The sequence below is a fragment of the Ochotona princeps genome, chromosome 5 (assembly GCF_030435755.1).
Source record: "Ochotona princeps isolate mOchPri1 chromosome 5, mOchPri1.hap1, whole genome shotgun sequence".
NCBI classification, from domain to species: domain Eukaryota; kingdom Metazoa; phylum Chordata; class Mammalia; order Lagomorpha; family Ochotonidae; genus Ochotona; species Ochotona princeps.
In genome coordinates this window covers 35490790-35513609 of record NC_080836.1, presented here as the reverse complement: position 1 = coordinate 35513609, position 22820 = coordinate 35490790, and the positions used below count along the sequence as shown (strand labels likewise).

The window sequence follows — 22820 nt, the reverse complement described above, 5'->3', positions numbered from 1 at the left end:
AGATTTGCTGGGAAAAACAAAACAAAACAAAACAAAACAAAAAAACAGAAACCTGAACTTGTTGGGATTCTGATTAATGGAAATGTGACAGAATCATGTCCTCATACATAAAAACCCACCAAGAGCAAAAAAGTATCTTCCTTTAATTAAAGTTTGAGTTAATTAGAAGACTGGGCTTTAGCTAAATAGACACAAAGGGGAAAAAATCCCACTATTTTATACTCAGATTCATGATCCTTAAAATCCCTTTTGCCCTCTGTTGACAAATTGCACTTGGGCTGTGTTCTAAACAAGGACCCAAAACCCCAAGAATCTGGCTACTCTAGAATGTTATGTGATTTACAAAAAATAGATACTGAGTCCAAGACCTTGCTCCTGCTAGTTAAAAAACAGGGCTAATCCCGTCATTCTTAGCAGAAAGAATAGAATTCCAACTTACTCGAAAAAATGAAAAGCTTTACTCAAAAAAATGAAAAGCTTAACAAACAACCTCCTTAAAGGCTAAGGCTCTTTTTGAATCCAATCCCTGGAATTCCAGAACGGCACCCTCTCAACCACGAGATTCTCTGATGCAAACCCTCTATGTACAGACAGCCTAAAACATGAAGGCAACTTGGCTTAAATACCTAGCTACAGGCCTTCCTAAAGCCATAAGATGTCAATGATATATTGACTTAAAAAATTTTAAATAAAAATGTAAAAAATTAAACATCCTTTATCATGATGTAAGTTTTTAAAAAATCTTTTTATGTAAAGAAGGGAGAGGAAAAATATGAGATTTAAACTAGACAGAGCTGCAAGTGATCCTAAGATTGTAATAACCCTAAGACTGAATGAGTTGGAAGATGCTGCTCTTTTGAGTTTTTCATAAGAACAGTCTGCTGGAGCAGGGTCCTGTTTGTCTTCATTCACAGGGCTACGAGGCTGACCACATGCACATCACAGCTTCAAGTTGAATGCAGGTCATGGGTACATACAGCACTACTTTTGCCCTTGACCTTTCTCCTATACAATAAAGTTCTTCTCACATACAACTACCTGGACCAACAAGAAACTAAACCTAGACAGCTGGCATTAGTCATGAATAACTACAGAAACAAGGCAGGTTTTGATTAAAACCCTAGAAATCCAAAGTCAACATTCATTCAGCTCGCAGTACTATTGTCCAGTGAACATATTAATCCAGGAAACTTTTTTTCTTCCACTAAACATATCTGATGCTCTAAATGATGAGCCATACACCAAAAGTATATACAACACTGATAAGAAAACTATAACTAAATTCTGCAAGTATGTATGTGTGCCAAGTCTATCTGTGAAAAACATATTATCCTACCCGAGAAAACAAAATCAACATTGAACCCATCAATTATTGGCTTTAATTCTGATTCTAAAAAAGTGTTATCTTAAGCATATAATGTGACCTGAAGTTTCAGTGGATGCTTGTTATAGCATGATCCATATTGCAACAAGAGTCAGTAATAACTGTATAGTGTTACAGAGAGTTTCCAAATAGGAACTAATGATAGAGACTCAGGAGTTACACTAACAGCACATCTGCTTCTCCTCCATATCCAACCCCACCCACCCAAACCGACCTCAGTAGATATAAATGCAAAAGTTATACGTTTATACATCACATGGAAAAACATTCACACAACATTCACACATTCTTGTCTCTAAGGTCTATTTGTTTTGGAAGCCAGAATATGATTGTCAAGATTCTCTTACTTAGCACCATTCTCTTAGAAACTGGACATTTGTTCACTGTCACTAGGGCTGAATAGATAAAAAAGACAATAGTGAATTCTTTACAGCTGGCATTAACAAAACAGATAATGTGATGATCCTCAAGCACTGACTGGGGGCAGGGAGGCAAGAGGAATGTTTATCCTTTGCATAATTTTGCAACTTCCATGCCTGTAATACAGCATCACAGGGTTTCTTTCACACATACACAGCAACTGCAATCATCTATCCTATCAAAGATGCAGGAATAGGAGGAATGACCCTGAAGTCTCGATTATTTCAGCATCTTCCTTCTTTCCCTCAAGAATGGTGCATGCCACTGGGCCCAGAGTTTATTACACTTTTATGAAGTTCAGGATCAGAAGCATCAAATTCTGATGATCCCAGCTCTGCCAACAAGGAGATGACCATAGCAATCAATGTTTATCCTCTTATCAAATGGAACTAGTGAGGGTTGGCTCTAAGCGCATACTATAGAACCAAATGTCATGTATGTCTCTAATACAGCCCTGGCATTCCATAAGTGAGCAGCAAATATTATCTTTGTTCTACAACAGCAAAGATGAAAGAACTCTGACAACTTGAGTATAATCCAGAAGCACTTGGCGCTCTCAGGATAATACAACATTTGGTTGTAGATCCTGCTCCAACAAGGCACCTTCATGGAGTCCTTATGGAATTTCCCATATCCAAGCAGCGTTAGCTGTTAGGTACCTGCTTGGGGTAGAAAATGGCACTATTCTTGGCTACACAACACTGGTCTCTGCCCCTAAAGAGCTGGTCTTGATTTTATCAAGATGCCTTGATGCTTCAGGGTAATATGCCTGGTACCCATATCATTTATATCTACTTGATTCCATTTTTGCTGGAAGTTTGTCTTTGCTGTCAGGAATGTACATCAATGGTCTTTTGTCTGTCTGAGATGGGACTAAACAGTTATGATTACAAACTCCTAAAAATCACTCTGTATTTGACAGGTTTTTCTAGTAGCCTCTAATATAGCCATGAGAATAAATAAGACCTCAGAGGATTAAACATGATGAAAGAGTGCTTAAAACTTGTACGCTGGGCCGGCGGCGTGGCCTAGTGGCTAAGGTCCTCGCCTTGAATGCGCCGGGATCCCATATGGCTGCTGCTTCTAATCCCGGCAGCTACACTTCCTCTCTATCTCTCCTCCTCTCAGTATATCTGACTTTGTAATAAAAATAAAAAAATAAATCTTAAAAAAGAGTGGCTCTTTGCCACCTATAAAAAAAAACTTGTACGCTGAATAATCACATATCATTCCGAATGAAAACCACACACGGAACAAAACCTTTTTTTTTTCAAACAGGGCTAGGCCATGCTTTCCAAAGGAAAGTGAGACCAGAAACACTTCTTTATCTTATTTTGGAAATAAGACACTCAAAGAACACTTAGTCCGTCCACTTAAGATCTGTATATTAAGTCCATCATTTTCCTCCCAGGAATGTTTGAGAAAATTCCTAAGACACTTGGATAAATGAAAAGGTAAATTACTTTGTTTGAAGACACCCAGATACAAGATGTTTGTGTGAGCCGTCTTACCAAACCACAGCGCACATCCTACCTCCTTGAAGTTATCAAAGGCTGATAAAATGATTTCATGTCCCCCTCGGACAAGACAAACGGCTGCCAACAATTCTAAGACGAGGGCTTTTGTTCTGTCAAAAGGAGAGGACAAAAGAAAACACCCATCAGTGAAAGTGACAGGATGAATCAGCTGTTCTTCCCTCCCACAGGAATATGTGAATACTAAAACACTTGCCAGAGTTATTCAAATTATTTACAAAGGTGCAGCATTAAGGCATAGTTCCAACCAAGCCTTTGCACCCTGTGATCTATGTGCCACATGGTTGTCACTCCCCCACATCAGACATGACTAATGAAAATTAATTCTGAGAAGTACAGTCCCTCAGCGCTATCATTACGTGACTCGGCGTCCTCTAGCTGAAAAATGTTTACTAATAAGCTAGAATCAACAGGAAACTCAGGAAAACATAGAAGAGCCATTGGTTAAATATTTTCGCTGGCTTTACAATCAGAGGTACAGTTTTTGTGGAAAAACTTCAAAATTAACTGGAACTAATGACCTCCATCTTCAATCTGCTTATTTGTGGATGGAGCCAGAAAGATCTCCCATGATACCACAGGCCTAGCTGACATTTCTTCTTCATGGGCGGGAGATCTGGAAGGAGCTAAATTACAGCTGTATTAATAAAAGAATATTCTCTCTCACTCAGGAAAATAAAATGCCTCTGAAGTCTTTTTGGAAGGAAAACTACTGCCACATCTTAGAAAGAGACATCATTGCTTCCTCAACCTAAGATCACGTTAGTTTATTTTATTTATGTATTTATTTAATTTATTTTATTCTGAAATAAAATGCCTTGCCAACCTCTAAACAAAGACCCCTCTTACACAGTGTAAACTGGAGAAAAATGAGTAAAAAAATGAGTAATGACTTCTCTATAGTAGAAAGTAGAGAAATAGACACATGAAAACTCTGGTCTCCAATAAGCTAAGGAAGAACTGCAAAGTCACAAAAGATCAATCAGGGGAAGTCTGAGAAAATAATTTCATCTAAATGGAAATCTATAATTTACAATGTTCTACAAATAAAAAAAGACCTGGTTTATCATCAGATTTTTGAGCTGAATTAGCAGTGTTCAAATATTCAGTCAGTCTATATATAGAAGAACCTGATGAAAAAGAATCACACATTTGATGCCTCATGAGAACAGAAAAAAGAGTAACTAAAATAAATGGATGAAAACAGGTTTCCAAAGGGAATCTAGGATGTAATTCATAGTGCTGGCATTTACAAAAAAATCACTTTCTGTAAAAGGATATTGATGTACACACTTATTTGTGTTTACTGGTGCATCTGCTAACTAAAGCTACATATGTAAAAGAAGTAAAGTATGGCTCATGATTTTTATTAGCTTTCACCATTAACTGGTGTAGCTACATCTTATATTAAAACTCTCCCAGCAACCTCATTCTTCCCATCAAATTTATCAGCAAGGATCTGGGTACCAGGGAATTGAAAACATGAACAGTGAAACCGTAGAATTAGCACCAGTTACTCAATTCTGTTGTATGTGAGAAAAGTCACTGGCTAAAAGGAAGAGTTTTACACAGTCAAGGCCAGAGTTACCCTTGAAGACTCTGAAGATCTAACCTGACTAAGTGCTGACTGGCTCTCAGTTTTCCCCAGTTAGCTTTAGACTTGTACATTACCAAGGAAGCTTACCTGGGATTCTTGTTATTTAAGCTTAGTGCAATCTCATTGACAGCATGTGGATGAGACATGACCATGTTGAAACCATACTGAAATGTGAGAAAAAAAGCGTAACAAAGCATTAGGAGACAGTACATGTTGATGAAAACAAATCGATAAGCCTTCAAAGTTCTATGTAATGTAACTTACATTATCATGCATGTAGGTGTTTTTTGCATTGTGTTAGAACATATTTGCCTCTAAAAAATGTCATGAGTAATGCCACTATCCAGAGACCATCTTCATCAAGAATGAAGCATATGTCTCTATTGATTTAAATGATAAAAAGTTGAAAGCCAATGAGTCTCAATCTTGGCTGCTCATTAAAATGGCCTGAAGACTACATGAAACAAAACACTGAACGGATTTTTTCTTTTTAAAGATTTATTTATTTTTATTGCAAAGTCTGACATACAGAGAGGAGGAGAGACAGAGAGGAAGATCCTCTGTCCGATGGTTCACTCCCCAAGTGACCGCAATGGCCAGTACTGCGCCAATCCGAAGCCAAAAGCCAGGAACCTCCTCCAGGTCTCCCATGAGGGTGCAGGGTCCCAAGGCTTTGGGCCGTCCCCCACTGCTTTCCCAGGCCACAAGCAGGGAGCTGGATGGGAAGTGGAACTGCTGGGATTAGAACCGGCGCCCATATTGGACCCCAGTGCGTTAAGGAAAGGACCTAAGCTGCTGGGTCACTGCGCCAGGCCTCACTGAACGGATTTTCAAAGAACCACATCAGTTCAACCTATTTCAACTCTGCAGGACACAGTCCTGGCACCTGAATCTTATTTAAACATTCAAGGTATCACCCTGCACAGCCAGGGCTGACAGACACTGCATCTAGTCCCTTCTCTGAGCAATGCCTATCAGCACCTATGGGGCAGAAGAACTTGCCCTGCTCTGCCACCTAAGCCTCCTACATAAAGAAATTCAACAACAGCTTCAATCTTTCTTGATTCTGCTAAGGTTTTGCTGTTTCTCTTCCAAATTCATTCTCTGTTCATGGCCTTATTCACCCTAACAATGCAAAAATTCATAACATTAGAAAAAAATCTTTCAAATCTCCCTCCACATAGATCTGTGGCCGGCTTCCTCCTCTCCTCCTTAAAGTGAATTCTTAGGACTACTGTTGTGTCATAGTGTCTTTTTTTTTTTTTTTAAAGATTTACTTTTATTTTTATTACAAAGTCAAATATACAGAGAGGAGGAGAGACAGAGAGGAAATGGAGCTGCCAGGATTAGAACCGGTTACCACATGGGATCCTGGCGCATTCAAGGCGAGGACCTTAGCCACTAGGCCACGCCACCAGGCCCGTGTCATAGTGTCTTAAGCTGCAACCAACATTGGCATCACACATGGGTGCTGATTTGAGTCCCAGATGTTTCACTTCTGATCCGGCTTTGTGCCTGGGAAATGCAGTGGAATATGGTCCAAATACCTGATTCCCTGCCATGGATGTGAGAAACCAGCATGAAGGTATTGGCTTCTGCCTGGCTCAGCCCCAGCCATTGCGGCCATTTAAGGAGTAGGCTAGCAGATTGGAGTTCACTTGCTTGTTTGTTCTCTGCCTGTTTTCTCCCTCTCTAACTTTGCTTTCCAAATAAATTTTTTTTAAAAAAGTGAATTCTCTGCTCCAATGTAAGTCCAACCGTTTGCTAGTCTTTGAATCCATTCCTTTCTACCAGAAATACTCCTATTCCATTTTCTCTATTGATTCATCTGTAATAATATAAAAACAAGATGCAAAATATCCTTCATCTTAAATAACAAAATCTCTCTGGACATCATAACCTGCTACTGCCTCTCGGTTTCTGCCATTCTGTACAGTCTAACCATTTGCAATCTGTGATTCCTCTCCTCCCATAGGTTCTTTTTTTTTTTTTTTTTAAAGATTTTTGATTTCTTCATAAAACTATGAGTTTTCTACTTTGTTGTTTGAACAGACATAGCATTACATTAATAGGTATAATGTTATTCTTTTGATCAAGCTTCTACTATTTACACTTAGCCCATTAATCATTTGCTAATTTATCTTATCCATGTTAAATTTACATTTATGTTTCATTTTATTTCTTTTTTTTTCTTGAGACCACACCAAGGAAGCTGGTCTTACTTGAACACCAGTGTCCTATACTTTGTCAAAGCTAATGGCCAGTTTTCACCACTCATTTTGCATGGCTTAGCAGCAGCATCCCTTCTTAAAACATCCCACTTCTCTCACTTGGTTTATGCCACCTTGGCTACTTCCCTGGTTCTTCAGCCAATATTCCTCCTTTTCCTGACATTTAAACTGAGTGGTCACAGTTCCTATTGTAGACCTCTTCACATCTTCATCTATCCTATAGACATCATTCTCCCTTCTGGGCTTTCTATATTGCCCACATGCTAAGTATTCCCAAATGTATATCACTAGGATAAATATCCACCTTGAAATCCACATTGGCATATCCAAATACCCATCTGAGATCACTACCAGGATGTCCAGTAGATGTCTCAAAATTAACTACTAGAAACAGAATTTCCAATCTGCTCATCTGCTGTCTTCCTCATTGTAGTACATGGCAACTCCATCTCACAGGTGCAGGACAAAAACTCAGGTGCCACCCTCTGATTCTGATTCTCTCATCATGCCATCAACACAAGTAACACTAGAATATGCCCACTTCTCATCACCTCCACTTCCAAACCATCACCACTGTTCACCTATTTTACCGCTAACAGTCCTCTAGACTAGCTTTTCTTTGCCCTCTATGGCCAATTCTAAGCACAGAAGCTGTAGTGCTCATGCTAAATTCAAGTGCCAAATCATGTCCCGAGAACCCTTTAATACATTTCCACTGAAAATAAAGCTAATGTCACCTTTTTGTGTGTGTAAAAGTAGGATTTGCTAGTATGTCTGATTTCACCTTCTGTTCTTCTCTGACTTATTGTGATCTAGCCCGACTGGCCTTCTTCCTACTTGGCCAAGCTAGACTCATTACTGACTTCGGGCATCTGGAATTGCTCTTCCTTCTGCCTACAATCTACTTTCCTTAGTATCCCCTTCCCTTTTGCTCTTTCTCAAGTGATTACCACATATTATATTTTTGCTGACACGTTTCTGGTTATTCTACTTAAAACTGAACACATTCCTCTGGCACGCCATATTCCTGTTTTGGGATTAACTTTCCTACAGTACTTGGTAATGGTTCTCTAGGTTGAAATCTCAACATCACCAATTATTAGCTACAGGGTTTCTGACAAATTATTTAACTTCACTGTGACTAAGTTGCCCCAAGAGTTAAATGGAGAGGAAATTTGCCAATCTCTATAAAATGTACACTTTAAACACAGTTTTGCATTTCATTTCAGCCACTATTATCTAGAACATTATGATTTTTTTTCTGAGATTTATTTTATTTTTATTACAAAGTCAGATACACTGAGAGGAGGAGAGATAGAGAGGAAGTGGAGCTGCCGGAACCAGCGGCCATATGGGATCAAGGCGAGGACCTTAGCCACTAGGCCACGCTGCCAAGCCCCGAACATTATGATTTTTAGCTCTACATTCGTTTATCATCTCTGGTCTCTCTGGGGTGCTTACTGAGTGCTTAGAAAAGAGCATGTGTGGCAAAGCTCAAAAATTACTTTCTAATCAGAAGGAAAACAAATGCATGTTTTCCTTGTCACATTTACTTCAGAGCACTTATGTCGAGTTTCAAGGCTAATACCAACCCTCCACGTATTTATTGTGCATTTCTATTTAGAGCCACCAGTAGTATGAGTATCAATCAAAATCAAATTCCATTTTAATATTTGAATTCTATTTTGCTGTTACCTCTGCTTTGCTTATCTAACTGTACCTCTGATTCGGGTGGCTCATCTGAGATAGTTCAGTCTCTATCGTCCACTTGGCTATTAGAACAAATCTACTACAAAGCTCCAGTGTATTCCCCAAGCAGGATCAGACTGCATCACAATCACCTAAGGAAGCAATCTGCACCATTAACGACGGTCTTCCAGGCACTTTTTTGAAAGATTAGGGACCACTGAGTCTGACAGACAACTGCAACAATTTGCCTGTTCACCATGTAACTCTTTGAGAATCCTGACCCACCCATTATGCCTGTCAGTTCATTCCAGCATACTCTACTTATTCTATTGCTGCCCACAACTATAAGCTTACTGCTTTTAATGGTCACAAGTGTTAACCAAGAACTCAGGCAAATTTATTGCTGTAGGAGGAAAATATCTCTCCTTCAAACACATTTGGAGTGTTAACTAAAATACTGGCAATGAATTAGAATTTAGTGGTTATAATGAACTAGATCTTTCTTTTTCAGCAGGAGGTCATTACAGCGTGATATTTACTTCAGATAGAAATAATGTAAATAAATCAAAGGGAACAAAAATATAAGCCAAACTAATTCATATTTTCTTTAAAAACAATAAGCACAAACATACCTGGTAATTCATGATGGCACGTAAACACATGATACAGACATGAACATCATCTTTCTTACTCACTAATCTTGAATTTTTCAGTGTTCTTCTGCTTGGCAAAGTATTATATCTACAAATAAGAAGGAGAATTTACATAGAATGATAGATTAGTTTCTCAGCAGAGACACATGCTCTTAAAAAAAAATGAACCTAATTGATCTGCACCTAAATGAGGACTGTAGGTCAAAGCCACCATCAGCAAATCCATCACACAAAACTACTTCTGTGAGCTAAGGCCCACGTGATTTCATGATTCTGTGTGCTTGTTACCATCTCCTGAGACCATGGACGATGAAAGTCAACCACATTCAGGGTACCTAACAAATTAGAATGTACATTAGATTCAACAATTCCAGACATCTTATCAGCTGGCCAAACCAGCACAGAAGTGACTGAAGACATGATGTGTTTGCAAGAAAAAAAAGTGAGGCAGTAAAACTCAAACCTAGCAATACCGAAATCTCCAATTACTTTACCAGACTTTAATTAATTATATCTTCTTATTACTGCTCTCTGGAGTACTTTTTTTGGAATTCAAACCTAGGCAACATTGTACTTTAGCAACTTTCATTATAGCCTGTAATATCAGATCCTTAAACCTGAATAGACATGCTTCAACAGCCTGATGCCTGACCTAAAATCTGACTAAATAGGCTGATATTTCAAAGAGTTTTTGTGTCAGTGTGTTAGAGTGTCAGAATTAGTTTCAAAGCTTCTGCATGGCTAAGCCACCTTTCTCCTTCTGCAGACCAATCAAAACCTGTTCAACCTAACTATCAAGGAAACACGGTACATATAGCAAAGATGACAGCACTAACAGCTTTGATATGAGCTTGAAGTTTATGCCACTGAGCCACAAAACAGATGAACCTTCTCAGCTGCTCCAAGACTGCAATGAAAGCAACCTGCAAAACTTTCAATGGCATTCCTATAAAGGGAGTTGGTGACGTAAATGATACACAAAGTCAAATTAAGCCTTTCCTCTTAAACTAATTAAAAAATTTAAAGCAAACTATGATTAATGTTGACACTTTCAAGAGTTCCAAAGGTACAGGAGAGAAGTTGAAAACTGAAGATTTAAAAAACACTACGGAACACAAAAAGGTAATTACTTTCGTACTAGACTGTCAAGTGAGATGAATAAATTTTTGAAAAGCTTTTTAATAGGATAGTTGTCTCCAAGAACATGCAAAGGCCTAAGTTCGCTAACATGACTTACAAGAGACTTTATCCAAGGTGTTCCTGCTGGATGACACTTGGAAGTAACATTTAAGCAAAGGAAGCTGGTATGATTCAGTTCTGAATACAAAGCAGTGATATTGAGTTAAAGAAATTTCAGATTTTGGTGTTAGTAAGCTCAACTTCAACACCCAACATACAATTGTATGACACTGGCACACCTCAATGGAGGTCTCAGAGGAGTTACTGAAACTTCCAACAGTAAACACAGAGTCAATGACTGTCTCCGTCTACATGCGAATTTCTTTCCCTTCAATTGACTTTAATTTCAGGTTTCTGTTTCTTTAATGCAATCACTTGCCAACCGTACTCGGTACCTGATCAGAAGTCTTCACTTTCAACTCAAAGCAATGGGTGTAAAGTACCACAAAGCCATTTAAGTTTAAAAGAAGAAAAAGTCTTACCAATAAAATCAATGACACTTTGCAAAGCTATTTTTAAAGACAGAGTTACAAAAAAAAAAAATAAGGGAAAAGACAGAAATCTTCCATTGCTGATTCATTCTCCAAATGATCATAATGGACAGGCCTGCGGCAGGCCAAAGAGAGAAAACCGGATCTTGGAGCTTCATTCAGGTCTCCCACATGGGTGGCAAGGGTCCAGGTACTTTGGCCATCTTTCGCTGCTTTCCCAGACACATCAGTGGGAAGTTGGATCAGAAGTGGAGCAGCTAGGGTTTGAACTGAAGTCCACATGGGATGTTGGTATTGCCAGCAATGGTAGCTTTAACCACTATATCTTTTTTTTTTTAAGATTCATTTATTTTTATTGGAAAGCCGGAGGAAGATTTTCCGTCTGATGTTTCACTCCCCAAGTGAGCCACAACGGCCGGTGCTGCGCCAATCCGATGCCGGGATCCAGGAACCTCTTCCGGGTCTCCCACGCGGGTGCAGGGTCCCAAAGCTTTGGGCTGTCCTCGACTGCTCTCCCAGGCCACAAGCAGGGAGCTGGATGGGAAGTGGAACTGCTGGGATTAGAACCGGCGCCCATATGGGATCACGGTATGCCCAAGGCGAGGACTTTAGCCTCCAGGCCACGCCGCCAGGTCCTAACCACTATATCTTCATGCCACCCTCTCCTTTGCGAAATTATACTCATGTGTAGCAATGGCTACAGAAAACACTGATTAAAACAAGCTGCTATTTAAGATGATATAGGATTATTCTCCATATTCCCACTATTTCTACATCACTTCCACGTAAATTTTAATTATTTCACCAAGTAGATTAACCTCACTCATTCAACTTTGTTTCTAAAAAACAAAGTAACAACACTTTTCTTCCTTGTGTTTATTACTCTACCGCTGGACCTACATGGTAGTAATTTTCACTCAGGGCACATGGCTCAATGGCTAAATCTTTACCTTGCAAGTACTGGGATCCCATATGAATGCCAATTCATATCCTGGCTGCTCCAATTCCCATCCAGCTCCCTGTTTATGGCCTGGGAAAGCAGTTGAGGATGGCCCAAAGCCTTGGGACCCTGCACCCACATGGAAGACCTGGAAGAAGCTCCTGGCTTCAGATCAGCTCAGCTCTGACAGTTGCTGCCACTTGGGGAATAAACCAGCAGATCGAAGATCTGTTTCTCCTTTTCTTTGTAAATATGACCTGCCTTTCCAATAAAAGTAAATAATTTTTTTTAAATTTGTAGTAAGTTTTTTTGTAAGAAGCCAAAATATCCTTGTCATATTTTTTAGACTGCAAAAAAACCAATAGTGGCTGGTGTTTTGGTGGAGTGAGTTAAGCCAACACATCCCATATAAGCACAGCTTGAGTTCCAGATATTCCACTTCTGTTCTAGCTCCCTGATAGTGTGCCTGGGAAAGCAGCAGACAATTGAAAACAAAGATGAAGTTCCTAGCTTCAGCCTTGACCAATTCTGGCCAATGTGGCGATTTGGGGAATGAATCACTGGACAGCCGACTCTCTCTCTCTCTGTCCCTCTCCTTCTCTGTCTAAAAAATATGTGTGTGTGTGTGTGTGTGTGTGTGTGTGTGTGTATATATATATGTTTTAGATCAGCATCTAAAATATATTTAAAATTAAAATATATTTAAAATATTTAATATGGTATGTCATACACTTATTGAAGGTATATATGCAATGTCATTAAAACAATGAGCATTTTATTTATTAATGCTATTCTATATTTAAAAACAATAGATACACATTTTTCAGGCCTTTGGTTTAAAACACTACTTTCTCCAATTTTTTGGTTTATTATAAAGAGAGTAGAAATAAAAAAGCAAATTTTAAACATCACAGAATTGCTACAAAAATCTCATTATCAAAGACAATAACAACATGATAAAAACCACACCACTGGTAGCAAAGAAGACCCATCATTTACTGCAACACTTCCTCTGTACAGGTAAGAACTGAAGTCCAAGGAACAAGCAATCAATGACATGAGAATCAGATGGGTCCCTATGGGTCCCTGTTTCTTTACTGGATTCAAGCTAGTCATATTCAATTTGTTGCTCCTGAATCTGACTGTGGCCAATGTGTTGGGTAAACAAGAGAAAAAGGTACTGCTTATAACCTTCTATGCCAGCCCATCCCTTGTGAAATGCATGCATCCTATCATCCTGACAACACTTTCTGCTTCAATCCCATACAGGGGTCACTTACTACCCTCAATAATAACTTTACTATGAAGGATTAAGGCTTAGCTTGTCAACAAGAGCAATATCCAGGCACGTGCTGCAAAACACATGGTTGATCCACTTGGCAAGCAGACTTTATATTTTTATCCTATGTATCACCTGTCAGTAAAATGCGAATGCTTTGTAATCAAACAGGAACTTTTATTCTATTCTCATTCTGAAAGGATTTCCTCTCACTAAACAAATAAATCCCAATAAACATTAAGCTCAATGTCATGATTCAGGACTCAATGTAGCTTCACCTTAAACCTGTAAGGATAGATTTTAGGGACTACTCTGTGGTTTAGTGTGCATTATCATTCCTTAGCAAGCACATTTTTTTTAAATTAGGCAGTCTTTGTAATTAAATATTTGGTGCATTTGCTTTCACTACCAACTCAACAAATTGCTTTTGGAGGGTAGAGGTTATAAATTTAAGTCCAATTCATGATGTTAACCCTACCTAATAAACACTTTTCTGTGAAGATGTTTTTAACACATCCTCCAAATTGACCCTAAAATGCCAACAGAAAAAGCAATTTACTGGTCACTGTACCACAACAGGGACTCTTGGACAAGGTGAACAATCTTGAAGAAATGGCCCCAAGTACTCTATATCAGCTACAGGAAATCTAACCAAATCTCATTTAAGTCCCTAAAGTTGATCTTATTAAGCATCAACTGCGTACGCCGAATTCTGATAAACACTAAAGAAAAATTAATCACATTGTTTCAGTTCTGGATGGCTTCCAGTGATTAAGTTCCTACAGTTAAAGATGTTTTATTTTGATCTCAATCGATCTTGCACCTATTTCTTTCCATAATAACAGAATTTGTGTTTTATCTGACAACTGTTACAACATGTGATCTTTGAATATCTTTTGAATACAGTTAAAGGATGAGGGGGACTAGTGAGTGCCACAAAACTCCACTAAGTGTATGAATTGCACAGGTTCACTTAGGTAGGATTGGAATGTCACAGCAACATTTTGTCTCCAATTACCAATTCACACAGTCCAACAGAAAGTAGTTGTAATGTGGTGCTGCAGTTCTCACAAGGCACTATTGTCTGATCATGTTAATACAAACAAGACACAATAATGAGTCCTATTTGTGTACGTGTAGATAAGGCAGCTTGCATCCGGTTCTGTCATGGTCCTGTAAACTACACTCGTTTTTCCTTTCACAAGCACTGACTATCCCAGCTTACTAACTTAAATAAACCTTCCACAAAGACCTAAGCTTTACAAGGATTAAGCCGGTGACTCAGTAGGAGGTACGGGTGCCTCTGTGGTAAACCAGTGCCCTTGGCATGTGTTCTGTTACAGAATTACATAAAGTGAAATTGATTACTTTAAGGCTTTCCTCCTGAAACTTATTACAAAACAGACTTTCTGAGTAGAGCCCAAGTGGAGACTGTCCCTCCAGCTAATTATAGTTTAATTACAGGAGCCCCAGAAAGTGGCAGCATCAGTTTCTCCTAGGGGTAACTGAGGCAAATGGGCTTCATTTGATCCTGTTTCATGTCATGTGTCTTGTATGACAAAAAGTCTGTCAGCAGCTAATGGTTCATGCTCCTTTCACTGAGGTCTGAAATCAGCCTCTGTGGCAATGCACTCCAGTGGGGGGGTCTTTCCCTTCCCCACTGGTCCTCAGACCTCCCTACGCATCACCGCTTAGTTGGTGGGGCTTGCAAGTAGGCTCTGACAACAGTCTGCTCCCTCCAGGGGCTGCCAGGCTGCTGGTGCTCACTATAACACAGCTTCTGGGTCTGAATGTTACTGTGGAACCAGAAAGGGAAGGGTGGGAACTGGGCAAGTCAGAATACAAGCAAGCTTGCTGTTCTGGGATGCCACCACTTCTCTTGGGCAGATGTTGCCCGCAGACTGCAGTACAATTTTAACTTGCAAAGTGTTGAAAAAAGTTTCCTCTAATCATTTTCTGTCAGTTTTCTCATCATTTTTATGAAAGAGAGCATTTCTGTCCTTACTCAACCATGTTCACTGGCATTCCCTGTCACTGAGGGATCATTTTCTGCCCAGCCTGTTTATTCAGAAGTGTAACAGTTTTTGTTCAAATTGATGGAAACAGGACCAGGAGGTAGTAGGGCAATCACATCTGTCTGGTAACACAAGGCAGGTTTCTTGAAAGAAGATCTGAGACAATTCCCTCAGATCCCAAAGGGAAAGCAGAAAATGAGGTATTTAGGGAGGGGTTGCGACTATCTCTGGGTTCCTGGAGCTAGCTATCTGCTGCCACATTGTCCCTCATAGGCAGGCAAGCAGCACTGTAGGGATCTTGATGCCTGCACATGGAAGTTGGGATTCCTACAAGCAGGAAACAGCTTTAAGTGTAAGTTTTGGAGCACCTGCCATTTGCATAGATTGTTGGGTGGTTTCTGCAGGAAAATAGACAACATCCAACGTCTCAGGCCCTTTTCTATATAATCCTCAAAACTGTCTGCTGCTTTTCCAAGCTCTGAACTAAAACAATGCCCCCTAATGTCAGAGATCAGTTCACACACTGGAACCGTAGGCAGAATACATAAAATCCCATTATCAGTTATAAGATTGATGCAAGATTAAAACCAAATTTCTCTCAACATTTGTATTAGTTCTAGGCATATTTCAGCACATCTTTTTAGTTACAGACACAGGAAATGATAATAAATAAAAAGTTATAACCCAATGCCAGTAAAAGCAATAGGCATAAGACAACCTTTTTTTCTTTTTTTTTTTTTTTTTGAGTCATCTACTTCACGTTTGGTCATCGATAAGCATATGGCGAGTACCTCCACCTATGCAGAAAGGCCAGTACCAGCAGGAAAAGTGCTTATACTCTGAGAAACCTTTACAATGACTGACTGCTGAGCTCTAGTCAGGTGAGCAACACCTCAGTTATTTGATTCACGAAGGCAAAAAAGTGAGGTCAGCAAAAGAAAATGAAGGAAAGTCAATCTCTTGGACTTTCTTAAGTACATAACAGAAATTTCTTCTGCAAGGTAATTGTTCACAGCCTGAATTAGATCTAATGCCTTTTAGGGTTCTGGTTACAGTCATATCTTGCTGTCCTTTAACCACACCCCATCACAAGGCAGTCAAATTAGGCAACTACAACAATTCTGAGCTAATTATTAATGTTTAGGAACACAAAGCAGCAAACTAACTCCCTCCTGAAAAAAAAGTCATGAACACAAGCAGTGAAAAGTGAGGTGCCCAGGATAATTCTGGGAAGATCTCTAGCCCTGAGCAATAGCTGTATAAGTTACAATACTGGATTTGCCTACAAATCTAAACCTGTGAATTCCCAAGCACTTAATAACAAACATCAAAACTGAAGCCCAGTGGTATCTCAAAATTAGTGTGATCAACCATTTGTTGTCTGCAAGACACACATTTATATAATCTGTATCATCTGAATCTATATATAGATGCTTTCCACCTGAGTTTCTATTAGCCACAAACTGCAAAAACCCTTAAACAAAAGCTTCCTGAACTAACCTAACCAGGTTTTCCCAGATACCAGCCAAAGACTTGTCATGATCCTCCGGTGGAGCTTACATGGGAGGAGATTCAAAATATCTAGATGTTAATAGCAACAACATGAAGAGAATTTGCAGATTTTTCTCTTATAGAAAGCATATTCAGGGAGCCCATCACACTATTTAGATATAAATCTAACAGCTATCTGTAAATTAAGGATAGTAATCAGAATAGTAATTGGAAAGTGACGTAAGGGTTCAACCCAAACTGGAAATGCATCACAATGTCACATCATTTGGCGTAACTGTACTGGTCTTTAATGGTTACACAGTCTAGGCTCACAGAACTTCAACCAAGACCTGAGGTTTTAGATTTCCTCTTTCCAACACTTCAGACATGACATCACTCAGGCACAGTTTTTTCAATTAAACTCATAAAATAAACTTGGTAAGAGGGAAAAAAAGATCGAAGCACTTTTCTGACTGTCACTAGAGCCAAAAGAAACAGGGCTGAAACAGCTGAATCTAGATTGTTAAAGTAGAAGGCAGAGGTGGGAAAGAAGGGAGGGAGAAGACAGAATTCCAAATGAGTTTTGAATAAATCTGGTACTGCAATGCTCTCTTTGTCTCTATTTCCCAGTAGAGGATCAGAATGCAGCTAGAACAGAGCTTATGATCACAAGGTCTCTGTACATGCTTTCCAAACGGACTAAGTGAAAGACCTGGCTGCTGATTCATCACAGGAACAAAAAGATTCTGTGAGTCTGCATTGTATTCATTTCCATTATACGAATTTGGTCAAGATTATTTGCTATTGAGTGGCTAATTTATCAGCACATATTCCTAGACAAAAAGGATTCAAGAAAATCATCTCACTCCTGCAATTTTTTAACACAAATATTTCATGTTGATCCTAAACTATCCCCTTTTCTTGAACTTCACTACAACACTACTAACGAGTTGCAGTGACAATTGCACAGCCTGGATGCCATCACATTATATAAACTGTCGATAAACCACTGCCAGTCAGACTCATCTATTTACTTTATTAAGTGAACTGTGGAGTTTGTCCACCTACCCACTATACACACCATGTCCCTTGTTGCAAGCCACTCCTCCAAATTTCACTCTCTGCTGTTTCCTATAGAAACCAAGCCTCATGAATTCACCCTAGGCTTGGTTCACTCCAGTCTCTGGCCTTCTCTGTCCTAAGTTTTAGTGGTAATCCTATGACAGGAGAAATAAGTCAGAAGACTGATTTTCACTTTCGGGTGTGATGCTTACTAACTGCAGCATAACTTCATCTGTAAAATGGGCTACAAATCTTTAAATGCCTCTTTGAAAGGGGAAGAGAGGGGAAGAGGGAAGGAGGGAGAGATAGAGATATCGATCTTCCATCTCTTGCTTCACTTCAGACACTCACAATGGCCAGAGCTGGGCTAGGCCAAAGGCAAGAGTTTCATCGAGTCTCCATGAAAGTGGCAGGGACCCAAACACTTGGGCCATCTTCTGCCGCTTTTCCCAGGCCATTATAGTAGGGAGCTGAGTTGGAAACAGAGCACCATTTGGAAATCATGTACAGAGACCTTGTGATCATAAGCTCTGTTCCAGCTGCATTCTGGTCCTCTACTGGGAAATAGAGACAACGAGAACATTTCAGTACCAGAATCAAACTGGAATTCATATGGAATGCCAGTGTGGTAGGGGTGACTCTACCTGTTACACCACAATGGGAGCCCCAACAATTCTTAACTGAATTTCACAACACATGAAGCAAGTCCTAGAACCTACTTCTCCTCAATCTAAGAATTCATAACACATCAGCTAGGTGCCTTGTTTTCCCATTTCCACACAGACTCTGTCAATTGTTTCTCAGAGAAAGGAACCAATAAAAAGGATGATCAAACAAAGTCACCTACCTTATAGTGAGAAATACTTACAAACTATGAAGATGGCATGTACATGAGCTATAATTAAAGATATCACCATTTTCAATACCAGAACCATTATAATAAACTTCAAGTTACAAAGTTGCATTGTAAATTCTTTTTTTTAATTTATTTTTATTAGAAAGGCAGACACACAGAGAGGAAGAGAGATAGTGAGGAAGATCTTTGGTCTGCTGATACACTCCACAAGTGGCCACAACGGCTGGAGTTGATCCAATCTGAAGCCAGGAGCCCAGAGGCTCTTCCAGGTCTCCCACATGGGTTCAGGGTGAGCTGGATTGGAAGCAGGGCCACCGGGATTAGAACTGGTGCCTATATGGGATCCTGGCACATACAAGGTGAAGACTTTAGCCACTAGGCTACTGTATTGGGCCCAGATTGTAAATTTTTAACACAAGCGTACATATTCTCCTTTTATTAACTTTCAATAAGTAAACAAACAAAAAACCTCAAAAATGCAGTAACTCAACTCTTCTGGCTATTTGATTGCTAATGTGATAACAGAAAAGTCAAGTTGGTAATTATACATTATTTTTGCAAGCTCTTCCAAATTTAGAGTATCTGTTTTATACATGGTCACTGCATTTTGTGCAACTTTAAATTCTACTTCCTTAATGGTATCTTCTCTCCTCTTAAATGAGGTCATGATAGAAATTTTAATCACATCACGGGTGAGCAGAGGGAAGTTAAGCCTGGGAAAAAACGTACTTTAAATGCTTATAGCTTTTTTCTCTTCCTCTTTAAAAAACTGGATCCCTTGCTAATAGTGGGTCAAATTCTTCAATATATCTCCAGAGGGAAAATTCTGACTAAACAAAATCAAACAAAAAGAAAACTGCAGAATAAAATATAACAGTGACTCTTACTAATGAAGGCTATACAATCAGCATTGATTTGTGTAAATGAGAAGGCGGCAAAGTGGGAAGAAGTTTATAATTTTATCAGAACTAACACAAACATGCCAGAAAAAAATAAAAAGAACAAAACTGAATTGAACCTCCAGTGTGTAAAGAGAAGCTGCCCCAGAGGCCGCAGAGAAGCAGTGGCTCTGTGGGCTCTGAACTGAAAACATGTGTGCAGAGGCTAGTCTGGTGGTAGGGGTATGGCGTGAGCGTTACCTCATGAAGAGGAGATGGCAGGATCAGAAGGGACAAAGCAAAGAGGAGACGGACAGAATGTGAGATGACAACAGGAAGACACAAAGTGAAGGGTGTGTAGGGAATAGACACAGGGAAGGACAAGGAAGAGAAAACAAAATTGTGCATGATCTTTGCATACATGAAAAGCAACACGTACAACATGCCTGTATTCCTTACTGCTATTGCTGAAAGTCATAGATGTTGCATAAGGACCAAATAGGATTGGACAGGAATCCTGCCACAAATTCACAAGCTCTAAGAGGTGGAAAATTGATGCAAACTTTAAAAACTAAACTAAAATCAGCATTTCAAGCCAATAAACTGCATGTAAGTGATTCCCAGGGTGACTGAGTTCCTAGAAATGCTGAAGTGCAATCAAAGAAATCCAAATATTTCATTTTTGAGCATGAAACTGAATACAAAACAGAAGAATGTGATATTGGTTTCTTGGTCATTGCTGAGCACACCTCTGTGTGCTCAAGGAATTCCTTGGACACAACTTCACTTTAACTTCCAAATCAGTCCATCTATCCCCTGCCCACATAGGAAGTCGGTGCCAACTCCCAGGTGGTACAGATGTTGGCCTATGGCAAATCCCATGGGGTGAATAAAACCAATTTCTTATTATTGAATCCATTCATTCTAACTCATGAACATTTCTGGAATAACTAAGCCAGGAAATCCTGGATGACTTATTAGAGGTGTCATATTCATATGTGAATCCTTCGGCAGACCTGAACTTCACTATGGAGAACTTTTTTAGCTTTGTGTGATCAGAACCTGAGTCAAAGGAGGAAGTGGTAATTAAAAGGCAACCAAATTCACATGGTTCAACAACAACATTTTCACTGATTGGCATCTGATGTCAAGACTCTAGTACAATGACTAGAGTCTTACACATGGTGAACATCACACTTAAGTAACATTGCTTGTCAGATCACATCTAGAATAAGGGATAGAAGCTTTCCAAGCTGGAAGGAAAGATTTGGGAAGAAGAGTCTCATTAATAAAATTTTGCACTGAACTCACAGACCATACAAATTTATGAACTGGCTCTCCATCATGAGTGGGAGAGCTTCTTTCTACCACGGGCCACTGAGATACATGTAACACCACTCATGGGCCATATAAAATTATCAACTTAAAAATTAGTCTGCTATAGATTTATTGCATTTCAAGTCCCCTCTGTGGTTGCCTTGCTAGAGCCAGATCAAATTATTTCACAGGCATTACGTGGCCCACAGGCCTGATGTTCCCCATCCCTGCTCTGGAGGATAAATATCTCATAGGCAGTTTCAACTTACTCACCAACATACAATTAACTCTCAGTACAGTTCCTCTACAGCAAATCATAGAAGCTCCAAGATGTTCTCTAATGAACACTAGAATGTAGGTGTGAATGAACAACCTCAGCAATATTACACCCATGACCAGCATAGGTTGACAGCATGAATCTTCCATTAGCACAAAGGTATTTCATCAGGATGGATTAAAGGAAGTCTTATGAAGAAATAGGAAGTTTCACCTGAAGAACACCTAAGAAAAGGAGCACTATGGAAAGTCTTTCTGCAAATAAGGATGATAACGCCAGCATTCTGCACCTGTGACAAGAGAATACCCCACAAAGCACACACCTGAGCACCCATGGAGGAAAGAAGCACAACAAAAGGGTATAAAGAACAACCAAAGGGCTTCTTCACATTCTCAGATCTCAAAGTGCTGCTTCTGCCCAGGAAATAGTGCTTGCATCATGATGTCCTCACCCACCTGCTCTCACCAAAGTCTACCTGCAAGACCACTCTGCTCAATCATTTGCCAGAATAGCCTCACTTTCTGTGCCAACAAGGTATGTGCTTCCAAGAGCTGTTGAAAAATCTAAGTCCTGCACAAAGCAAGATCTTGTGAAATGTCAAAGCAGTTTTCATTTGGAGTCAATGGAAATGGGGTGCTGTACAGTAAGACACATGGACACACTGTCCATGTCTCACAGTGGATGTGAGATCCTGCTGTCCTAGGGCATCCTTCCAAAATGGCCTCCTAATTCAAGAGACTTACCGCAGTGCAGAATGCCTTCCAGAGCGGGACATGCTGTTGCCCACAGGTGACGGCAGGTTGCTCCCTCTGTGCAAGTCCTCGATGGACCTGCTCCAGGGTTTTGATTTGTCCACCGAACTCTCCACAGTACTCTCCAAACTCTCAAAGTCAAAACTACAACAAAACAGAAATGCCACCAGGGACTCGAAAATCCATTGCATACATACACGGATGTGTGTAACCTGTCATTCCTACAACACACTGACACTCAAGTACGTGAATTCTGCAAACAAAGCAAACTAAAAGGGAAACCGAAAATATTTTCTGTGGATGCCATCTTAGCTTCAAAACACAGAATAACAAACACAGGGCCTGACAAAGTAAGAACAGAACAATGGATGATGAAAACACAATAGCAATGAACTATATTTTACTCTATGGCTTGCTAACGGCTAACACTGCTAGGATGGAAGAGAAGATTTTACAGCTGTCTTCATTTTGCTCTAACAAGTCACAATGCTAGGCTTATGCTAATTTATTCATACCCATCAATTTTCACTGAGTATTTTCTTCTGGCTTGCTGGCAAGTGTGTTTTTCCAACCATATGTGTTACATTACCAGCAAAGTTGCGGAATTGCTTTGATTTTGGAATCTCTTCCCAATGTGGTGCTCTTTTAAGTAAGACTGCTATTTCTCTGACATTCTTTGAGGTTATTATTCATGTTAGCCATGTTAGAATAACCAGCAAGTTAAGTTGCTCACTCCTGTATAGCTTGAGTAAATTCTGCAACAGACAGGCCTTT

General features: G+C 39.6%; 1 protein-coding gene across 3 annotated transcripts in view; it reads right to left on the bottom strand.

Moving 5' to 3' along the window:
- The window catches only part of FMNL2 (formin like 2), a 322003-nt gene that overhangs the window by 59063 nt on the left and 240120 nt on the right, over positions 1-22820 (bottom strand). For all 3 annotated transcript variants that reach the window (XM_004577164.2, XM_012926267.2, XM_012926268.2), the window contains exons 6-9: positions 22038-22190; positions 9489-9597; positions 5024-5100; positions 3338-3431 (exon numbers count right to left, since the gene is read on the bottom strand). In XM_004577164.2, coding sequence (XP_004577221.2) covers positions 3338-3431; positions 5024-5100; positions 9489-9597; positions 22038-22190 — 433 coding nt within the window. The remainder of the gene's footprint in view (positions 1-3337; positions 3432-5023; positions 5101-9488; positions 9598-22037; positions 22191-22820) is intronic.